General features: G+C 54.5%; 2 protein-coding genes across 2 annotated transcripts in view; one reads left to right on the top strand and one right to left on the bottom strand.

Moving 5' to 3' along the window:
* The window catches only part of SCAP (SREBF chaperone), a 54,896-nt gene extending 45,750 nt beyond the window's left edge, over window positions 1-9,146 (top strand). Inside the window, exons 15-23 of the mRNA XM_073677085.1 lie at window positions 2,257-2,458; window positions 2,535-2,650; window positions 4,039-4,630; window positions 6,513-6,598; window positions 6,671-6,753; window positions 7,063-7,229; window positions 7,321-7,401; window positions 7,476-7,682; window positions 7,918-9,146. Coding sequence (XP_073533186.1) covers window positions 2,257-2,458; window positions 2,535-2,650; window positions 4,039-4,630; window positions 6,513-6,598; window positions 6,671-6,753; window positions 7,063-7,229; window positions 7,321-7,401; window positions 7,476-7,682; window positions 7,918-8,163 — 1,780 coding nt within the window. The 3' untranslated portion in view covers window positions 8,164-9,146. The remainder of the gene's footprint in view (window positions 1-2,256; window positions 2,459-2,534; window positions 2,651-4,038; window positions 4,631-6,512; window positions 6,599-6,670; window positions 6,754-7,062; window positions 7,230-7,320; window positions 7,402-7,475; window positions 7,683-7,917) is intronic.
* A 1,742-nt stretch (window positions 9,147-10,888) lies between these two features.
* ELP6 (elongator acetyltransferase complex subunit 6) lies at window positions 10,889-22,216 on the bottom strand. Its single transcript, XM_073676450.1, has 7 exons — window positions 22,027-22,216; window positions 15,769-15,847; window positions 15,450-15,520; window positions 13,199-13,326; window positions 12,737-12,926; window positions 11,509-11,655; window positions 10,889-11,313 (listed from the first exon to the last, which is right to left on the bottom strand). The coding sequence occupies exons 1-7, from the start codon at window positions 22,078-22,080 to the stop codon at window positions 11,200-11,202; spliced, it is 783 nt and encodes a 260-aa protein (XP_073532551.1). The 5' UTR covers window positions 22,081-22,216; the 3' UTR covers window positions 10,889-11,199.
* Window positions 22,217-22,435: the final 219 nt, after the last annotated feature.

Here is a 22,435-nt window from a genome sequence, read left to right as displayed (position 1 = left end):
CCGCTTCCTCTCTCTCGTGCCCCCATCCTCCGCGCCCCGCTTCCTCCCTCTCGTGCCCCGCTTCCTCCCTCTCTTGTGCCCCCATCTTCCGCGCCCCGCTTCCTCTCTCTTGTGCCCCCATCTTCCGCGCCCCGCTTCCTCTCTCGTGCCCCCATCTTCCGCGCCCCGCTTCCTCTCTCGTGCCCCCATCCTCCGCGCCCCGCTTCCTCTCTCGTGCCCCCATCCTCCGCGCCCCCATCCTCCGCGCCCCGCTTCCTCTCTCTCGTGCCCCGCTTCCTCCCTCTCTCGTGCTCCCATCTTCCGCGCCCCGCTTCCTCTCTCTCGTGCCCCCATCCTCCGCGCCCCGCTTCCTTCCTCTCTTGTGCCCCATCCTCTGCGCCCCGCTTCCTTCCTCTCTTGTGCTCCCATCCTCCGCGCCCCGCTTCCTCCCGCTCTCGTGCCCCCATCCTCCACGCCCCGCTTCCTCTCTCTCGTGCCCCCATCCTCTGCGCCCCGCTTCCTCCCTCTCTTGTGCCCCCATCTTCCGCGCCCCGCTTCCTCTTTCGTGCCCCCATTCTCCGTGCCCCGCTTCCTGTCTCTCGTGTCCCCATCCTCCGTTCCCCGCTTCCTCTCTCTCGTGCCCCGCTTCCTCCCTGTCGCTTGCCCCCATCCTCCGCGCCCCGCTTCCTCCCTCTCTCGTGCCCTCATCCTCCGCGCCCCACTTTCTCCCTCTCTCGTGCCCCCTTCCTCCGCGCCTCGCTTCCTCCCTCTCGCTTGCCCCCATCCTCCGCTTCCTCCCTCTCTCGTGCCCCTATCCTCCGCGCCCCGCTTCCTCTCTCTCATGCCCCCATCCTCCGCACCCCGCTTCCTCTTTCTCGTGCCCCCATCCTCTGCGCCCCGCTTCCTCTCTCTCGTGCCCCCATCCTCTGCGCCCCGCTTCCTCTCTCTCGTGCCCCCATCCTCTGCGCCCCGCTTCCTCTCTCTCGTGCCCCCATCCTCCGCGCCCGGTTTCCTCTCTCTTGTGCCCCCATCCTCCACGCCCCGCTCCCTCCCTCTCTCGTGCCCCCATCCTCCGCGCCCCGCTTCCTCCCTCTCTCGTGCCCCCATCCTCCGCGCCCCGCTTCCTCTCTCTCGTGCCCCCATCCTCCGCGCCCCGCTTCCTCCCTCTCGTGCCCCGCTTCCTCCCTCTCTTGTGCCCCCATCTTCCGCGCCCCGCTTCCTCTCTCTTGTGCCCCCATCTTCCGCGCCCCGCTTCCTCTCTCGTGCCCCCATCTTCCGCGCCCCGCTTCCTCTCTCGTGCCCCCATCCTCCGCGCCCCGCTTCCTCTCTCTCGTGCCCCCATCCTCCGCGCCCCCATCCTCCGCGGCCCGCTTCCTCTCTCTCGTGCCCCGCTTCCTCCCTCTCTCGTGCTCCCATCTTCCGCGCCCCGCTTCCTCTCTCTCGTGCCCCCATCCTCCGCGCCCCGCTTCCTTCCTCTCTTGTGCCCCATCCTCTGCGCCCCGCTTCCTTCCTCTCTTGTGCTCCCATCCTCCGCGCCCCGCTTCCTCCCGCTCTCGTGCCCCCATCCTCCACGCCCCGCTTCCTCTCTCTCGTGCCCCCATCCTCTGCGCCCCGCTTCCTCCCTCTCTTGTGCCCCCATCTTCCGCGCCCCGCTTCCTCTTTCGTGCCCCCATTCTCCGTGCCCCGCTTCCTGTCTCTCGTGTCCCCATCCTCCGTTCCCCGCTTCCTCTCTCTCGTGCCCCGCTTCCTCCCTGTCGCTTGCCCCCATCCTCCGCGCCCCACTTTCTCCCTCTCTCGTGCCCCCTTCCTCCGCGCCTCGCTTCCTCCCTCTCGCTTGCCCCCATCCTCCGCTTCCTCCCTCTCTCGTGCCCCTATCCTCCGCGCCCCGCTTCCTCTCTCTCATGCCCCCATCCTCCGCACCCCGCTTCCTCTCTCTCGTGCCCCCATCCTCTGCGCCCCGCTTCCTCTCTCTCGTGCCCCCATCCTCTGCGCCCCGCTTCCTCTCTCTCGTGCCCCCATCCTCTGCGCCCCGCTTCCTCTCTCTCGTGCCCCCATCCTCCGCGCCCGGTTTCCTCTCTCTTGTGCCCCCATCCTCCACGCCCCGCTCCCTCCCTCTCTCGTGCCCCCATCCTCCGCGCCCCGCTTCCTCCCTCTCTCGTGCCCCCATCCTCCGCGCCCGGTTTCCTCTCTCTCGTGCCCCCATCCTCTGCGCCCCGCTTCCTCCCTCGCCCCTCTTCCCGTCCTCCCCAGAAGTAAATCCATCTTTTCTCTCCTCAGGGTCGGAGCTTTGGGTTTAGCGTCTGGAATTCTGTTGGTTTTGCTCCTCTTCTGTCTTTACCGACTGCTGTGCCCTAAAAACTACGGGCAGAACGGTCTGTCTCACAGCCGCCGGAAGAAAGGGGACCTGCCCTGTGACGACTACGGGTATTCGCCCCCTGAAACAGAGATCGTGCCTCTTGTCCTGAGAGGTCATCTCCTGGTGCGTGGCCTGACGTCTTCATCAGGTATCTGTTTGCGCTGTACTCTCATCCTCATCCTCTCCTGCTGTCTCGCAGGACATCGAGTGTCTCGCCAGTGATGGGATGCTGTTAGTGAGCTGCTGCCTGGCCGGTCAGATCCGAGTGTGGGACGCTCAGACGGGAGACTGCCTGACCGTCATTCCCAAGCAAGGGTAAGAGGCGAACCGCATTGTACGTGTGATATAACCGGAGGCGATGCGTGCGCCCAAGCGTGGAGCTCTCGATGGGGCGCGGAGGTATTGGGATGATGGTGACGTGCGGCCGCTTCTCATATACTTTGCTGCAGGTTTCATCTTGTAAAAGGTGATTCAATCATCAAAGGAGCCGAAGTCACCAAACTCCATATAAATACCAAATACCTGCTGCACCCATAGGATCGTAGGCAGAGGCTTCTTTATAAGATTCCCTGATGTCCATTACAGCAGAATGACCACATACAGTACAGATAATAATCACCTCATGGATTTCCAAGTAATTCTCCTTATTCCACAAGAGTTTACGGAGACGCTGAGGTCAGTATGAGCCGCAGCTTAGGGAAAGACTCCGCACGTCTCCGTCAGAAACCTGGATCCACGGATCCTGCTGTGCGGGCGGCCCGGGGATGTGTGGTGCCCGGTGAGCCCCGAAATCTGCGTCCCCTCCACGGCCGTGATTAAGAATGAAGCCATCTGAAGACCATCGTCCCTTCCTAGACCCCCTTATCCAGAAAGAGATGAACCACAGGAGATAGGCGACACCAGAACAAATCTATCAGACGCTTTCTATTACTGGAGACCCTGGAGCTGCTGCCATTACACGCAGAACGTGTCCCGGGACGGCGTCCTGACCCCTGGATTGTGCTGGTGAAGGCTCCTCGGCGCTTCCAGACTTGTCAGCAGCCGAGTGAGTGCAGAAAATGCATCTGTGCCGGGTGTCTGATAAAGCGCCCGAGCCGCCGCACCCTCCGGAGTCACGGCGAGGACGGCTGCGCATCTTACACACATCTTAATGATGAGGCTGCCGAGCGTGACGAGTTCAGGTGTCGACATTCTCCGCCTGGGATCCGTGTTGTGAGGATATTTATGATCTTCTGGATCCCGTATCTGGTGAAGAAGTGATCTAATAGAAAAACATTACATCTTCTTAGGATCTTCAGTGGATGCAGGTTTCCTCCTCTGGGGACCCCGGCAGCTCATACTGACATCAGCGTCTCTGCCGACTCTTGGGGGGAAAAGGAGAATTCCTTGGAAATCCAGGCGGTGATTATTTGTCTGTACTGTACGATGTCCTGGACGTTATGGACAATACTATTTATATGACGAGTGCTGCTGCTCAGCCGACTCCATCGGAGCACAGCTAGGACGCCAGCATCATCTTATCTCGTTAGAGGATCAGGCTGCTGCTTTGTGCTTCCCCTGTGCTTTACACTGCAGCTTTGCTTGTTCAGAATTGTAGCTGAGCAGTAAGTCATTACCTGAGGTAGAAGTATTATGGCAGCGTATCATTTCCATCCGGGTCTTATGTGCGGCCGTTGACCGTGTCTGCGTTTCCTCCCGTCCAGGCTGCGCAGGGAGAGCAGTGGGACCTTCGAGTATCAGGACACCTGGGAGCAATTCCCCGAATGTAAATACCCCGAGGACTCCTTGGAAAATGGTTACTTGAAGAGGAGACAGCCACCCTCGCTGCTGCCGCCGCTCTTCTATGATCAACCCGATCTTTCAAGTCTGATAGATACGAACTTCTGCGAGCAGGTGAAGCCGGAGGAGCCGGAGGGCGGCCGGGGACCGGTGAGGCCGGAGGGCGGCCATGGACCGGTGAGGCCAGAGTCGGAGTCCAGCGGGTACGACTTCAGCAGTCTGGTGCAGCGGGTCTACGAGGAGCACGGATCCTCCTGCAGTGTTCCTCCTGTCTTCTCGCCGGCCCCCTATGGACAGTGCCAGCTCATACCAGGCGGGCGCAACAGATCACCCGGGAGCCGGTCCGACGGCGGCTGTGCTTCTGTTAGGAGGAAGAGCTCTGCAGAAGAGCTGGCGCTGTGTAACGGCACGTCCTCGCCTGTGTCCGGATGGGGTGAAGATTCCGACAGTTCGGTGTGGAGTTTGGGACTACAAGGAAACCTCATTGTAGCTGGGAGGAGTAACGGAAAGCTCGAGGTATACAGATATCAATGGTTTATAGCTGAGTGTATGGTGATTGATGGGGCTCTGGCTGAGGTAGGCGGGCCCCAAGGTGCACCCAGCAGAGGTAGGCAGGCCCCTAGTTTTGGTTGGCGGGCCCCTAGGTGCGCTCGGCTGAGGTAGGCAGGCCCCTGGTTTTGGTTGGCGGGCCCCTAGGTGCGCTCGGCTGAGGTAGGCAGGCCCCTGGTTTTGGTTGGCGGGCCCCTAGGTGCGCTCGGCTGAGGTAGGCAGGCCCCTGGTTTTGGTTGGCGGGCCCCTAGGTGCGCTCGGCGGAGGTAGGCAAGCCCCTAGTTTTGGTTGGCGGGCCCCTGGGTGTGCCCAGCGGAGGTAGGCAGGCCCCTGGTTTTGGTTGGCGGGCCCCTAGGTGCGCCAAGCGGAGGTAGGCAGGCCCCTGGTTTTGGTTGGCGGGCCCCTAGGTGCGCCCGGCGGAGGTAGGCAGGCCCCTGGTTTTGGTTGGCGGGCCCCTAGGTGCGCCAGGCGGAGGTAGGCAGGCCCCTGGTTTTGGTTGGCGGGCCCCTAGGTGCGCCAGGCGGAGGTAGGCAGGCCCCTCGTTTTGGTTGGCGGGCCCCTAGGTGCGCCAGGCGGAGGTAGGCAGGCCCCTGGTTTTGGTTGGCGGGCCCCTAGGTGCGCTCGGCGGAGGTAGGCAGGCCCCTGGTTTTGGTTGGCAGGCCCCTGGTTTTGGTTGGCGGGCCCCTAGGTGCGCTCGGCGGAGGTAGGCGGGCCCCTGGTTTTGGTTGGCGGGCCCCTAGGTGCGCTCGGCTGAGGTAGGCAGGCCCCTGGTTTTGGTTGGCGGGCCCCTAGGTGCGCCCGGCGGAGGTAGGCAGGCCCCTGGTTTTGGTTGGCGGGCCCCTAGGTACGCTCGGCTGAGGTAGGCAGGCCCCTGGTTTTGGTTGGCGGGTCCCTAGGTGCGCCTGGTGGAGGTAGGCAGGCCCCTGGTTTTGGTTGGCGGGTCCCTAGGTGCGCTCAGCGGAGGTAGGCAGGCCCCTAGTTTTGGTTGGCGGGCCCCTGGGTGTGCCCGGCGGAGGTAGGCAGGCCCCTCGCTGCATTTAGGAAGGTTTATGATTGTATGGTGACTATGTCCGAGTTACGCACGACATCGCACCATAGTGTAATATGGCCATGTGGCTGCAATCATGAAACACAAGGTATTAAAAAAATCCAAATGGCAGCAGACCGCATGCACAGACATTATGTGTGCAGATAGCCTCGTCACAAGGGAATAGAACACGGCTTCTAGCGCCCCCTACTGGAGGTGCCAGTCCTAAATTAATATTAACACATTTTTCACACACAATAAAGCCAATCCAGAATCTTCTCAGCTGTTTTGGGGTTCTTGCACCTCATCAGTTGGTTGGGGGAGGCTCTTTAACCCCTTAACGACCTGTGACGAACATTTTTCATCACCGCTCTGCTCTATACCAAGCATATGCGGCTGTAGCGTGCGCCGATCGCTGCTCTTTAACCATTTAAGTGCCACTATCCTTCCCAGACCATGTCATTTAAATGTCACGATTGCCGTTGCAGTCATGGAGGCGCCCATGGCTGCCAGTTACACTGTATACGGCATCACTGGGAACTGCAGTTTTCCCCCCGTTTTTTCATACATTATACGGTAGGATCGGTGGCTCTGAAGACCCCCCGCCGGCCTATAAGCCTCCCTACACAAGCTGCTTCCAGGGGTCATCCAGTGCTGACAACGTCTCACCGCTCCCATAGATTTCCCCAGAAAACTCCTGGTGTGATGCAGTTAACGCCGTGGCCCCCGTGTAGCCCCCCCGTCTGATTCTCCTTCCATTATCCATGTGCTGGATGCTTCGGCCGATGCTTTATATCATCTCCATTGTTTCTTCGCCCGTAGGTGTGGGACGCCATCGAGGGGGTCCTCCGCTGCAGTAACGGCGACTGTCAGAGCGGGATCACTGCGCTGGTTTTCCTGAATCACAGGTTTGTCCTCGCTCCGGCTCCGTACGTGCAGATTACAGGACGCTCATAATGACGGGTGTTTCCATCTTTCAGGATTGTCGCCGCTCGGCTGAATGGCTCCTTGGATTTCTTCTCTCTGGATTTGCAGAAGTCGTCCAGCCCGTTACAATTCAGAGGTGAGTGGCCTCCCGTCCGTGGTCCGGGCCCAATGTTTCGGCCGGTGCTTTCCTGATCAGTCTATTTCTTCTGCGTTCACTCCTGGAGTAAATATTCTGGGCCCCATCTTGTACTGACGAGGTTCTCGTTCCCCATCTTGTACTGACGAGGTTCTCGTTCCCCATCTTGTACTGACGAGGTTCTCGTTCCCCATCTTGCACTGACGAGGTTCTCGTTCCCCATCTTGTACTGACGAGGTTCTCGTTCCCCATCTTGTACTGACGAGGTTCTCGTTCCCCATCTTGTACTGACGAGGTTCTTGTTCCCAGGAGCGGCCGTCCGCAGCGCCGTCCCCAGCTCTCCGCTCTACTCCAGCGATGACATCATCCGCTGTCACATGACTCACACTGTGTCATGTGCCCACCAGAAGCCAATCACAGTGTTAAAGGCCGCGGCCGGGCGGCTGGTGACCGGCAGCCAGGACCACACTCTGAGAGTGAGTGAGATGCGGACGATTTCTAGTTTGGTTCCTTAAGAGTCCTGGCAGCCGGGGCTGTGATATGTAACGGGGTCTCGTCTGTCTCTAGGTGTACCGCCTGGAGGACGCTTGCTGCTTGTTCACACTGCAGGGTCACTCAGGAGGGATCACGGCCATTTATGTAGATCAGGTGAGTGCCTGCACTTGGGGCGGGAGAGACGCTGCCCCTTTGGGACCTCCATACTTACCCGTCCTCATCTGCAGACCATGGTCCTGGCCAGTGGGGGACAAGATGGAGCCATCTGTTTATGGGATGTTCTCACCGGAAGTCGGGTCGCTCACATGCACGGGCACCGAGGAGACATCACCTCCCTGTTGTGCACGGCGTCCTACGTCATCAGCAGCGGCCTGGACGATGTGATCAGTATATGGGACCGCAGCTCCGGGATAAAGCTGTACTCCATACAGCAAGTGAGTGATGATGGGGGTGATGGGTCTGTGTCCACTGCTGGGAAGACATGCACAATGTCACTGTGCACAGGACTGACAAGCTGCACCAAGTCCTCAGGTTTCATGCAAAGGGTTAATCCATGGTATCCCTCTTCCCTCGGGAGATCTTACAGACTGCCCCTATTAGTCTCCTGTCCATAGACATTGGATCCCCCCGCTGTGTCCTGTCTGACGGCTTCACGTTCTCTCTCCTCAGGACTTGGGTTGTGGCTCCAGTTTGGGTCTCATCTCTGATAACCTGCTTGTGACGGGCGGCCAGGGCTGCGTGTCCTTCTGGGACATTGGTTACGGAGACCTCCTGCAGACCGTCTACCTGGGAAAGTGTGAGGAAGCGCAGCCGGCGCGGCAGATCCTGGTCCTGGACAACGCGGCGATTGTCTGCGACTTCGGCAGCGAGCTCAGCCTGGTCTACGTCCCGTCGGTCCTGGAGAAGCTCGACTGAAGGGTCCTTCCACCACGAGGAGACGAGCTAAGAAACGATCCGTCTCCTCGCGTCTCTATACTTCCAATGGAATTGTACAATTTACAGCACCCCATTTTCTAGGGTTCGGCCTTCAGCCGTCGGCGATGCCCCAGAAAATGCAGCACCCCGGAAAGATTCGTAATGAATCGACAGCACGTAGCGATCGCACATGACGGAGGGGTAACCCTGCGGTGTTGTACACCTCGGACTGAAGGGTCTCTCGGGACCCTCAAGGGCAGATTAGGCCGGCGATGATGGGAATGTTTGGAAAAGTAAAAATTCTGTGATCTGGACATGCAGCAAAATACACGATGCTGAGTATGGAGGAGCCGCGCGTCGCTCCTTCTGCTGCAGAGGAGGACAGAACCGTGTCCTGCCATAGACAGGAGCCAGTGGCCCCTGGGGACGGGTGCACATAAAGACCTGCAGGAGCAGATCCCTGGGATCGTCCCACCAGCCGGCATCCTCGACTCGTGAGGACGAGTCTAGTCCATTCAGCACTGCCACGGGATCAGGCTCCTTACCATGCATAGCGATTGTGGGGGCTGCAGTGACCAGGTCGTATGAATCCCCCCCAGTGCGAGGCGATAGAGGTGTGGGGGGAGGGTGTCATTAATAAATGCCAGCAATGTTCCCCCTTTCCAACGCGCCCCCTTCCTGGGAAGTGTCCCCTGAGAAAAACCCAGATCCAGTAAAATGACAGTGAGCATAGCGCTATGATGGCGGCGCGGCGCGCTCTGCTCCAGCCGTACGGTCACCCACCCGCCGTGCGACAGCTCATGTGACTGGAGTCGCTGCCCCCGAAACGGTCCATGGCGCTGAACCGACTACTGTTAACGTCAGGTGGGACTGGCGGCCGCGGAGAGGAGAATATTTTTGGTAAAGGCTATAATTTATTTTGCTGTAGGTTGGAGCCGCTGCGTGTACAGACTCTTAGGTTCTTGGAATATTTTTAATTTAGTTTTTTTTTTTTCGATCTTCTGTAATTTTCATAAATAAAACTTTCTCTGAAGCGTCGTGCTTTGTTTGTTGGCTGCGCGAGAACAGACACAATCAGCAAAGTGCATGCTATGCAACAATTAAATAGCGGGGTGATATACCCCAAAATCAAGCGCAGAATAGCAGGGTGTGTACACTGATGAAACGTAACCTTTATTTCAATATACATCAATAAAATACAAACACCCCGTTATTTTTAGCAGTTTCTGACTAAGCAGAATCAACTTTGGTAAAGAGGAAAGTCAGTGTAAGAATATAGATGAGAAGCAGCGATGGCTTCAGACGGAGGACAGCCGGCTCTGCAGCGGCTTCAGGCGGAGGACGGCCGGCTCTGCAGCGGCTTCAGGCGGAGGACGGCCGGCTCTGCAGCGGCTTCAGGCGGAGGACGGCCGGCTCTGCAGCGGCTTCAGGCGGAGGACGGCCGGCTCTGCAGCGGCTTCAGGCGGAGGACGGCCGGCTCTGCAGCGGCTTCAGGCGGAGGACGGCGGTTTCTATTACTATGATGGAAATTGTCTCTTCAGAGAGGGAGAATTAGAACTCTAGCGCCACCTACAGGAAGTAGCAATCCTAAAAGTCAATAGTGACCCTTCAAGGAGCCTTATCACATGACTTAGGAGGGCGAGGGGCTGTACCCCGAAACACAGTGTCTGCAAATTGAAATTTTGGTTTTGGCCATTATGCACAGCTTTCCCTGGTGGACAAAATAGCCCTATACAGCCCCAATGTGCCTCCCTATGGGCTACTGTGTCCACCAGGGAAAGCGGTGTCCTGCCCTTGTAAGGAGCGGAGTCCTGGGGACCTAGGGTGGTCTAGTCCTAACAGGGCCCACTAGGGCCAGATCCGGACCCCCATCCCTCTGCACCAGAAGGTTTCTCTGCCGGACAATCAACATCTGAACTTCGTCCCTGACAAAGATTCTGGATACAAGAGAGATTGGGGAGATGGATCCCATTCTTTATAATGCTGTCAGCACAGCCGTCTGGTCCCGCATTGTCCTGGCAATAGAAACCGCTGGATTCAGATGGAAGCCATTGCAGAGCCGGCCGGCCTCCGCCTGAAGCCGTTGCAGAGCCGGCCGGCCTCCGCCTGAAGCCGTTGCAGAGCCGGCCGGCCTCCGCCTGAAGCCGTTGCTGCTTCTCATCTGTATTCTTACACTGACTTTCCTAGATTGTACTTAGAAACTGCTAAAAAGAACGGGGTGTTATTAAAAATAAGCGTTTATTGGTGAATTTTATTTATATATATTGAAGGAAAAGTTAAGTTTTAACACTGTACACACCGCACTATCGAGCTACGCAGGAACAGATCATCATGTGAAGGATCCCACGGGAAAAGGGGATATCTGATCCCAAAACATCAGCGCTAGTGTCCTGTCATGACCAAATCGATCGCAGATTATACTGATGACTGTCCAGCATGCCTTGGAGCCGCTCTGAGCTAGTCCTACTGAGCATGTGCAGATCAGCTCTAATGACACACTGGACATGCTCAGTGCAACTAGCTCAGAGATAATGTACCACCTGCCTCCGTCACGGACCCTCGCCCTGTGTACCGCGCGCCTCCGTCACGGACCCTCGCCCTGTGTACCGCGCGCCTCCGTCACGGACCCTCGCCCTGTGTACCGCGCGCCTCCGTCACGGACCCTCGCCCTGTGTACCGCGCGCCTCCGTCACGGACCCTCGCCCTGTGTACCATGCACAGAGTGTAATACGCAACATATTTTATTTTCTTTTTGCAATATAAACTCCTATGTGGTTCAGCAAATCCACAACATATCAGCAAGAAAGAATGACTGACTGTGCAGCCCCAGACGTCCCCCCACGGCGGCGGCGCACAGACCATGCGAGTCTCATCACCTGGTACACAGAGCGGCTGCTCCGCCACCAACCAGAACAGGATTCCTCGAGTCCATCCATGTAGATGTGTATACGCTGCCTCCACCCCTCAGTCTCGTCTGTAGCGCCCCCTCTGTGTGATACAATAACTGCTCCTGATGCCCGGCGTCACGTCTGCAGGTTACAGGACGGCTGCAGACAGTCCCCTGGCGAAGAAGCTGACGGTCTTGTCGTGGATCTTGTACTGATAGATGAGCGGCCGATGTTGCTCCCGTGTCCTCCGGGTGATGCTCAGCTGTGAGGGGTACAGAGCAGAACGCTCCAGTCACAACACAAGCAGCAAACACCTGACTATGGCTCCCGTAGGCAATGTGCTTCTGCAGGGCCCCTCATTACCGTGGCCCTCATGAGGGGGACGTATCACCAATGGTACAATCCTTCACATTACACGTGGGTGGTATAAGAGACTGCTGCTCCGAGATAAACCCACCTGTCCATGCACGTCCTTACAGAAGCCGGTGACGAGACCCTCCACCCGCAGGACCAGCCCACTCTGGTGCCACAGAGACTTCAGCAGCCACTCGTTATCAGCGTCCTCTGATCCGTCATCTCCCTGCAGCAGACAAACCACGGCCCCCTGAGAGGCCAAAGACCGCGGTTACCTGCAGTCCTATGTAACACCACAGATAACACAGTGATGACTCTGAGTACAGATAATGTAGTAGATGTCACCTGCAGTCCTATGTAACACCACAGATAACACAGTGATAACTCTCTGAGTACAGATAATGTAGTAGATGTCACCTGCAGTCCTATGTAACACCACAGAAAACACAGTGATAACTCTCTGAGTACAGATAATGTAGTAGATGTCACCTGCAGTCCTATGTAACACCACAGATAACACAGTGATAACTCTCTGAGTACAGATAATGTAGTAGATGTCACCTGCAGTCCTATGTAACACCACAGATAACACAGTGATAACTCTGAGTACAGATAATGTAGTAGATGTCACCTGCAGTCCTATGTAACACCACAGATAACACAGTGATAACTTTCTGAGTACAGATAATGTAGTAGATGTCACCTGCAGTCCTATGTAACACCACAGATAACACAGTGATAACTCTCTGAGTACAGATAATGTAGTAGATGTCACCTGCAGTCCTATGTAACACCACAGATAACACAGTGATAGCTCTCTGAGTACAGATAATGTAGTAGATGTCACCTGCAGTCCTATGTAACACCACAGATAACACAGTGATAACTCTCTGAGTACAGATAATGTAGTAGATGTCACCTGCAGTCCTATGTAACACCACAGATAACACAGTGATAACTTTCTGAGTACAGATAATGTAGTAGATGTCACCTGCAGTCCTATGTAACACCACAGATAACACAGTGATAACTTTCTGAGTACAGATAATGTAGTAGATGTCACCTGCAGTCCTATGTAACACCACAGAAAACACAGTGATAACTCTCTGAGTACAGATAATGTAGTAGATGTCACCTGCAGTCCTATGTAACACCACAGATAACACAGTGATAACTCTCTGTGCAGATAATGTAGTAGATGTCACCTGCAGTCCTATGTAACACCACAGATAACACAGTGATAACTCTCTGAGTACAGATAATGTAGTAGATGTCACCTGCAGTCCCATGTAAGCACAGATGATGGATTGTCCATGATGGAGGGCACACACCTGGTACCTGTGGCACACGCTGGCTCTGCAGTAGTGGAGGAGGTCTTGCACTTGTAGAGTGGTGACCCCCAGACTGAGCAGCACACTGACATCATCGATAATCAGCACCGGGCACTTCCACTGTTCACCTGCAGAGGGCGTTAGTGCGGCAGTAATGAAGTCATAGAGGGGTCTGAGGTCACTCCCCGTCCTAAAAGAGACAGAGCAGCAATAAGGATATTACAGCCGCTCCCCCGTGCTCCCAGCCCTATACTCTTCTGTGCTCACTGCTATATAATCTGCCCACCTGACTTTCTGCGAAACCAAACTGAGCAAGCAAAGCTGCAGTGTAAAGAATAGTGGACATGACATACAGATCAGTGGCATAAGCCTCTGAAGAGCCAGGATATGGATTTTAGACTAACAGACTCCAGTGCCGCCGAGCCGGAGTCACTGATCCTGGGGAGGACACAAAACACCGACCTTAGAAAACGCAGCGGATTCTCAGCTTCAGTCTCTGGGGTCTCTGTAAGGAGCAGGCGGGTGTAAGATCTCAGCCCCTCCAGGAAGGACAGCTGCCCCTGATCCCGGGCGCCCACCAGACTCACACCCTGCAAAGTACAAGCAACAGAAACCTGAGAGGGAGCGCAGCTCCGGAGTATAATACAGGAGGTAACTCAGGATCAGTAATGTAATGTATGTACACAGTGACTGCACCAGCAGAATAGTGAGTGCAGCTCTGGAGTATAATACAGGAGGTAACTCAGGATCAGTAATGTATGTACACAGTGACTGCACCAGCAGAATAGTGAGTGCAGCTCTGGGGTATAATACAGGATGTAACTCAGGATCAGTAATGTAATGTATGTACACAGTGACTGCACCAGCAGAATAGTGAGTGCAGCTCTGGAGTATAATACAGGATGTAACTCAGGATCAGTAATGTAATGTATGTACACAGTGACTGCACCAGCAGAATAGTGAGTGCAGCTCTGGAGTATAATACAGGATGTAACTCAGGATCAGTAATGTATGTACACAGTGACTGCAGGAGCAGAATAGTGAGTGCAGCTCTGGAGTATAATACAGGAGGTAACTCAGGATCAGTAATGTAATGAATGTACACAGTGACTGCACCAGCAGAATAGTGAGTGCAGCTCTGGAGTACAATACAGGATGTAACTCAGGATCAGTAATGTAATGAATGTACACAGTGACTGCACCAGCAGAATAGTGAGTGCAGCTCTGGAGTATAATACAGGAGGTAACTCAGGATCAGTAATGTATTTACACAGTGACTGCATGAGCAGAATAGTGAGTGCAGCTCTGGAGTATAATACAGGAGGTAACTCAGGATCAGTAATGTATGTACACAGTGACTCCACCAGCAGAATAGTGAGTGCAGCTCTGGAGTATAATACAGGATGTAACTCAGGATCAGTAATGTAATGTATGTACACAGTGACTGCACCAGCAGAATAGTGAGTGCAGCTCTGGAGTATAATACAGGAGGTAACTCAGGATCAGTAATGTATGTACACAGTGACTGCACCAGCAGAATAGTGAGTGCAGCTCTGGAGTATAATACAGGATGTAACTCAGGATCAGTAATGTAATGTATGTACACAGTGACTGCACCAGCAGAATAGTGAGTGCAGCTCTGGAGTAGAATACAGGAGGTAACTCAGGATCAGTAATGTAATGTATGTACACAGTGACTGCACCAGCAGAATAGTGAGTGCAGCTCTGGAGTATAATACAGGAGGTAACTCAGGATCAGTAATGTAATGTATGTACACAGTGACTGCACCAGCAGAATAGTGAGTGCAGCTCTGGAGTATAATACAGGAGGTAACTCAGGATCAGTAATGTAATGTATGTACACAGTGACTGCACCAGCAGAATAGTGAGTGCAGCTCTGGAGTATAATACAGGATGTAACTCAGGATCAGTAATGTAATGTATGTACACAGTGACTGCATGAGCAGAATAGTGAGTGCAGCTCTGGAGTATAATACAGGAGGTAACTCGGGATCAGTAATGTATGTACACAGTGACTCCACCAGCAGAATAGTGAGTGCAGCTCTGGAGTATAATACAGGAGGTAACTCAGGATCAGTAATGTAATGAATGTACACAGTGACTGCACCAGCAGAATAGTGAGTGCAGCTCTAGAGTATAATACAGGAGGTAACTCAGGATCAGTAATGTATGTACACAATGACTGCATGAGCAGAATAGTGAGTGCAGCTCTGGAGTATAATACAGGAGGTAACTCAGGATCAGTAATGTATGTACACAGTGACTTCACCAGCAGAATAGTGAGTGCAGCTCTGGAGTATAATACAGGATGTAACTCAGGATCAGTAATGTATGTACACAGTGACTGCACCAGCAGAATAGTGAGTGCAGCTCTGGAGTATAATACAGCATGTAACTCAGGATCAGTAATGTAATGTATGTACACAGTGACTGCACCAGCAGAATAGTGAGTGCAGCTCTGGAGGATAATACAGGATGTAACTCAGGATCAGTAATGTAATGTATGTACACAGTGACTGATGGGTTTTTAGATAAAGATGTATGTAATTATTATCACTGTGCAGTGATACAGAGATTGGTGGGGAATGTAATATATATATATATATATATATATATATATATATATATATATATATATATATATGGCAGCAGAGGTCTTCATTACAGCCATGTTGCCCTTTCTGGGACTCACCAGCTTCTGGCCGATGATGTTGTAGTGATTGAACGACTGAGCGAGGGCCATGAAGCAGACGCGACACCCGGCTGCCGAGATAAAAATGGGTCGTTAGTAGTTTTGATCGAGCGTGTTCTATTAACCTCTTCAGCGAGCATGCTCAGGTGCTCGCCGAGTATTTTGGCATGCTCGCCAATTCTTTTACGGTCGCCGCACCTGCAAGTGTCTTGCTCGCTGAAGGGGTTAAAAGAACCCGCTCGATCATCACTAGTCGTTACCATTGGAGACAACACTATAAGCCCCGCCTCCAATACATGACATCATGGGTATCGCTCACCCCTCAGGTAATAGGACAGGAAGTGATGCAGCAGGAAGCCGGCGTCCGTCTTGTGGCCGCTGATCAGGATGAACTGGGCCTGCAAAACAAGAGGAAACAGAGACCCTGAAACGGCGGAACTACAACTCCCAGCATGGTCAGCGGGCCGCTGGTTGGAGGTCACTGCTTGAGGGGCCATAATGTGACCCCTAGTGATCAGTGCTGCGGCCCCCACATAACAGAGGGGGGCGCAGGATCCGAAATGAGAACAATCAGAAACGTAACAAGCAGAAGTAGAATACAATGTGTTTTCTGTTTGTCGCTCGTCTTCTCCAGACGCAAATATTAGAATGGGAAGAGATCGAAGAAGAAATCTGAGTGCGTGCTGACGTCGAGTGTGAACTGGCCCGAAATTATAAAATGGCAGCATTGCTGCCCGGAGGCAAAAACTGCAAGAAAAAGTGATGAGAACGTCGCACGCACCGAAATCACAGAGGAGAAATCACAGGAGGAGGAGGAGAAATCACAGAAGAGGAGGAGGAGAAATCACAGAAGAGGAGAAATCGCAGGAGGAGGAGGAGAAATCACAGGAGGAGGAGGAGAAATCACAGGAGGAGGAGGAGAAATCACAGGAGGAGGAGGAGAAATCACAGGAGGAGAAGGAGAAATCGCAGAAAAGGAGGAGGATAAATCGCAGGAGGAGAAATCACAGAAGAGGAGAAATCGCAGGAGGAGGAGGAGAAATCGCAGGAGGAGGAGGAGAAATCGCAGGAGGAGGAGGAGAAATCGCAGGAGGAGGAGGAGAAATCACAGGAGGAGGAGGAGGAGAAATCACAGGAGGAGGAGGAGGAGAAATCGCAGGAGGAGGAGGAGGAGAAATCGCAGGAGGAGGAGGAGGAGAAATCGCAGGAGGAGGAGGAGAAATCACAGGAGGAGGAGGAGAAATCACAGGAGGAGGAGGAGAAATCACAGGAGGAGGAGGAGAAATCGCAGGAGGAGGAGGAGAAATCGCAGGAGGAGGAGGAGAAATCACAGGAGGAGGAGGAGAAATCGCAGAAAAGGAGGAGGATAAATCGCAGGAGGAGAAATCACAGAAGAGGAGAAATCGCAGGAGGAGGAGGAGAAATCACAGAAGAGGAGGAGGAGAAATCGCAGGAGGAGGAGGAGAAATCGCAGGAGGAGGAGGAGAAATCGCAGGAGGAGGAGGAGAAATCACAGGAGGAGGAGGAGAAATCGCAGGAGGAGGAGGAGAAATCGCAGGAGAGGAGAAATCGCAGGAGGAGGAGAAATCGCAGGAGGAGAAGAAATCGCAGGAGGAGGAGGAGAAGAAATCGCAGGAGGAGGAGGAGAAATCACAGGAGGAGGAGGAGAAATCACAGGAGGAGGAGGAGAAATCACAGGAGAGGAGAAATCACAGGAGGAGGAGAAATCACAGGAGGAGGAGAAATCACAGGAGGAGGAGAAATCACAGGAGGAGGAGGAGAAATCACAGGAGGAGGAGGAGAAATCACAGGAGGAGGAGAAATCACAGGAGGAGGAGAAATCACAGGAGAGGAGAAATCACAGGAGAGGAGAAATCACAGGAGGAGGAGAAATCACAGGAGGAGGAGGAGGAGAAATCGCAGGAGGAGGAGGAGAAATCACAGGAGGAGGAGGAGGAGAAATCACAGGAGGAGGAGGAGGAGAAATCGCAGGAGGAGGAGGAGGAGAAATCGCAGGAGGAGGAGGAGGAGAAATCGCAGGAGGAGGAGGAGAAATCGCAGGAGGAGGAGGAGGAGAAATCACAGGAGGAGGAGAAATCGCAGGAGGAGGAGAAATCACAGGAGGAGGAGGAGAAATCGCAGGAGGAGGAGGAGAAATCACAGGAGGAGGAGGAGAAATCACAGGAGGAGGAGGAGAAATCACAGGAGGAGAAGGAGAAATCGCAGAAAAGGAGGAGGATAAATCGCAGGAGGAGAAATCACAGAAGAGGAGAAATCGCAGGAGGAGGAGGAGAAATCGCAGGAGGAGGAGGAGAAATCGCAGGAGGAGGAGGAGAAATCGCAGGAGGAGGAGGAGAAATCACAGGAGGAGGAGGAGGAGAAATCACAGGAGGAGGAGGAGGAGAAATCGCAGGAGGAGGAGGAGGAGAAATCGCAGGAGGAGGAGGAGGAGAAATCGCAGGAGGAGGAGGAGAAATCACAGGAGGAGGAGGAGAAATCACAGGAGGAGGAGGAGAAATCACAGGAGGAGGAGGAGAAATCGCAGGAGGAGGAGGAGAAATCGCAGGAGGAGGAGGAGAAATCACAGGAGGAGGAGGAGAAATCGCAGAAAAGGAGGAGGATAAATCGCAGGAGGAGAAATCACAGAAGAGGAGAAATCGCAGGAGGAGGAGGAGAAATCACAGAAGAGGAGGAGGAGAAATCGCAGGAGGAGGAGGAGAAATCGCAGGAGGAGGAGGAGAAATCGCAGGAGGAGGAGGAGAAATCACAGGAGGAGGAGGAGAAATCGCAGGAGGAGGAGGAGAAATCGCAGGAGAGGAGAAATCGCAGGAGGAGGAGAAATCGCAGGAGGAGAAGAAATCGCAGGAGGAGGAGGAGAAGAAATCGCAGGAGGAGGAGGAGAAATCACAGGAGGAGGAGGAGAAATCACAGGAGGAGGAGGAGAAATCACAGGAGAGGAGAAATCACAGGAGGAGGAGAAATCACAGGAGGAGGAGAAATCACAGGAGGAGGAGAAATCACAGGAGGAGGAGGAGAAATCACAGGAGGAGGAGGAGAAATCACAGGAGGAGGAGAAATCACAGGAGGAGGAGAAATCACAGGAGAGGAGAAATCACAGGAGAGGAGAAATCACAGGAGAGGAGAAATCACAGGAGGAGGAGAAATCACAGGAGGAGGAGAAATCGCAGGAGGAGGAGAAATCGCAGGAGGAGGAGGAGAAATCGCAGGAGGAGGAGGAGAAATCGCAGGAGGAGGAGGAGGAGAAATCGCAGGAGGAGGAGGAGAAATCGCAGGAGGAGGAGGAGGAGAAATCGCAGGAGGAGGAGGAGAAATCGCAGGAGGAGGAGGAGAAATCGCAGGAGGAGGAGGAGGAGAAATCGCAGGAGGAGGAGGAGGAGAAATCGCAGGAGGAGGAGGAGGAGAAATCGCAGGAGGAGGAGGAGAAATCGCAGGAGGAGGAGAAATCGCAGGAGGAGGAGAAATCGCAGGAGGAGGAGGAGGAGAAATCGCAGGAGGAGGAGGAGGAGAAATCGCAGGAGGAGGAGAAATCGCAGGAGGAGGAGAAATCGCAGGAGGAGGAGAAATCGCAGGAGGAGGAGAAATCGCAGGAGGAGGAGAAATCGCAGGAGGAGGAGAAATCGCAGGAGGAGGAGGAGGAGAAATCGCAGGAGGAGGAGAAATCGCAGGAGGAGGAGGAGGAGAAATCGCAGGAGGAGGAGGAGGAGAAATCGCAGGAGGAGGAGGAGGAGAAATCGCAGGAGGAGGAGGAGGAGAAATCGCAGGAGGAGAAATCGCAGGAGGAGGAGGAGGAGTAATCGCAGGAGGAGGAGGAGGATGGGAAATCGCAGGAGGAGGAGGAGGAGGAGAAATCGCAGGAGGAGGAGGAGGAGAAATCGCAGGAGGAGGAGGAGGAGAAATCGCAGGAGGAGGAGGAGAAATCGCAGGAGGAGGAGGAGAAATCGCAGGAGGAGGAGGAGGAGGAGAAATCGCAGGAGGAGGAGGAGGAGAAATCGCAGGAGGAGGAGGAGGAGAAATCGCAGGAGGAGGAGGAGGAGAAATCGCAGGAGGAGGAGGAGGAGAAATCGCAGGAGGAGGAGGAGGAGAAATCGCAGGAGGAGGAGGAGGAGAAATCGCAGGAGGAGGAGAAATCGCAGGAGGAGGAGGAGGAGAAATCGCAGGAGGAGGAGGAGGAGGAGAAATCGCAGGAGGAGGAGGAGAAATCGCAGGAGGAGGAGGAGAAATCGCAGGAGGAGGAGGAGGAGGAGAAATCACAGGAGGAGGAGGAGGAGAAATCACAGGAGGAGGAGGAGGAGAAATCACAGGAGGAGGAGGAGAAATCACAGGAGGAGGAGGAGAAATCACAGGAGGAGGAGGAGAAATCACAGGAGGAGGAGGAGAAATCACAGGAGAGGAGAAATCACAGGAGAGGAGAAATCACAGGAGAGGAGAAATCACAGGAGAGGAGAAATCACAGGAGAGGAGAAATCACAGGAGAGGAGAAATCACAGGAGGAGGAGAAATCGCAGGAGGAGGAGAAATCGCAGGAGGAGGAGAAATCGCAGGAGGAGGAGGAGGAGAAATCGCAGGAGGAGGAGGAGGAGAAATCGCAGGAGGAGGAGAAATCGCAGGAGGAGGAGGAGGAGAAATCGCAGGAGGAGGAGGAGGAGAAATCGCAGGAGGAGGAGGAGGAGAAATCGCAGGAGGAGGAGGAGGAGGAGAAATCGCAGGAGGAGGAGGAGGAGGAGAAATCGCAGGAGGAGGAGAAATCGCAGGAGGAGGAGGAGGAGAAATCGCAGGAGGAGGAGGAGGAGAAATCGCAGGAGGAGGAGAAATCGCAGGAGGAGGAGGAGGAGAAATCGCAGGAGGAGGAGGAGGAGAAATCGCAGGAGGAGGAGGAGGAGAAATCGCAGGAGGAGGAGGAGGAGAAATCGCAGGAGGAGGAGGAGGAGAAATCGCAGGAGGAGGAGGAGGAGAAATCGCAGGAAGAGGAGGAGGAGAAATCGCAGGAGGAGGAGGAGGAGAAATCGCAGGAGGAGGAGGAGGAGGAGAAATCGCAGGAGGAGGAGGAGGAGAAATCGCAGGAGGAGGAGGAGGAGAAATCGCAGGAGGAGGAGAAATCGCAGGAGGAGGAGAAATCGCAGGAGGAGGAGAAATCGCAGGAGGAGGAGGAGGAGGAGAAATCGCAGGAGGAGGAGGAGAAATCGCAGGAGGAGGAGGAGAAATCGCAGGAGGAGGAGAAATCGCAGGAGGAGGAGGAGGAGAAATCGCAGGAGGAGGAGGAGGAGAAATCGCAGGAAGAGGAGGAGGAGAAATCGCAGGAAGAGGAGGAGGAGAAATCGCAGGAGGAGGAGGAGGAGGAGAAATCGCAGGAGGAGGAGGAGGAGGAGAAATCGCAGGAGGAGGAGGAGGAGGAGAAATCGCAGGAGGAGGAGGAGGAGAAATCGCAGGAGGAGGAGGAGGAGAAATCGCAGGAGGAGGAGAAATCGCAGGAGGAGGAGAAATCGCAGGAGGAGGAGAAATCGCAGGAGGAGGAGAAATCGCAGGAGGAGGAGAAATCGCAGGAGGAGGAGGAGGAGAAATCGCAGGAGGAGGAGGAGGAGAAATCGCAGGAGGAGGAGGAGGAGAAATCGCAGGAGGAGAAATCGCAGGAGGAGAAATCGCAGGAGGAGGAGGAGGAATTGTTAAGATCTGCAACAAGTACTAAGGAAAGATAGGGGAAAGCTGTCCCTACAGTAAGACTAAGCTGAATCCCTACGATGCAGCGGGCTGACTGTTCTTAGCGAACAGACCCGCCTTAGTCCTAGGCTAGTCTGAACGAAGACCTATAGCATAAAGGGAGGGGTCCCTAAAAGAACTAAGGACTGGGACACCTCCTAAACAGAGAAGTTGTTGCAGAACACAAAAAGACAAACTGACAAAAGGTACTAGAGGTCCCAGAAGGACCAAGCGAACTGACAGAGAAGGCACAGAAGCACCTGGCTAGCAAAACAGTCAAACACTGAAGTCCAGCACAGCCAAAGGGGCGGAGCTGGAATATAAAGGCAGATGGTCACGTGACCGCAAAACACAAGATGGAAAAAACTAACAGGAGGGGTCTAACAGAAATGACAGGAGGAGAAATCACAGAAGAGAAGGAATCACAGGAGGAGGAGAAATCGTGGAGGAGAAACCGAGACGGCTCAGCGGAAACAAGACGGAAAGAAGAAAACCGGCGGGAAAGACGATGAATGAGGAAACGGCACGATCCGATGACACGGGCGCGTCCGAGCCGCAGTCACCGGCCACGAACACCACAACATGAAGAAAAAAGAAAACAACCGGAGCTTGTGCTTTCTGCTTTTTATTCCCGGAGAATATTTATTAAAAATGGCAGCGGAAAGAGGCGACATCTGCTTATATAGAGGGGCTGGGGTCAGGCTCATAATGGAGGCACGACGAAATGACAGCTGCGGTACAGCACCGTCTAGTCCGCTATCTACACGGTGCCGTACACTGAAGGACGCCATGTTGGCTCCAGTCCCCACACACAGCTGCGGGAATCCGGGGTACAGTCAGGCAACACACGTCATTCTCTCACCCGCTCCGGGCACTCAGGATCCGCCCCCAGCAGGGTGTTCAGCTCCGGAAACATTACGCTCTGCCCGCGAGGGTACTATGCTGAAGAAGAGCCCATCACTTCCTAAATGCCTGACAAGACCAATTCCATCCTGGCCACCGTATCCAGACCGCGCCGCCATCTTGTGAGTGGCAGAACTACGGTGTATATAAACATATGCTGCACTACCTAGAGTCTCCGAAAGAGGGAAATAGCTGAGTACAAATAGTCTGTGGATAAGTATACTGCACTACCCGAGAAACACCGGGAGGGGGAGATAGAGACTGCAGGTCAGTTATGAATCTCGTTCGTTTACAAGGGCCCCGTCTGTCACGGTCTGATCCTGGGGTCACATCCTCCACCAATGACACCCGGGAAGGTGGGAAGACAG

Source organism: Phyllobates terribilis, unplaced genomic scaffold (genome assembly GCF_046119375.1).
Source record: "Phyllobates terribilis strain yellow unplaced genomic scaffold, ASM4611937v1 Scaffold_4__5_contigs__length_816908805, whole genome shotgun sequence".
NCBI classification, from domain to species: domain Eukaryota; kingdom Metazoa; phylum Chordata; class Amphibia; order Anura; family Dendrobatidae; genus Phyllobates; species Phyllobates terribilis.
Note: the sequence above shows the minus strand (reverse complement) of the source record. Positions and strands in the feature narration are given on the sequence as shown.

Excerpts from the sequence above, each read along its gene's own strand:
- ELP6 (XM_073676450.1), bottom strand. The coding sequence starts at position 22,080 with ATGTTTCCGGAGCTGAACACCCTGCTGGGGGCGGATCCTGAGTGCCCG. Across the intron at positions 13,327-15,449 it reads ACATCATCGGCCAGAAGCTG|GGTGTGAGTCTGGTGGGCGC; the intron begins GTGAGTCCCAGA and ends TGTACTTTGCAG. Across the intron at positions 12,927-13,198 it reads AATCCGCTGCGTTTTCTAAG|GACGGGGAGTGACCTCAGAC; the intron begins GTCGGTGTTTTG and ends TGTCTCTTTTAG.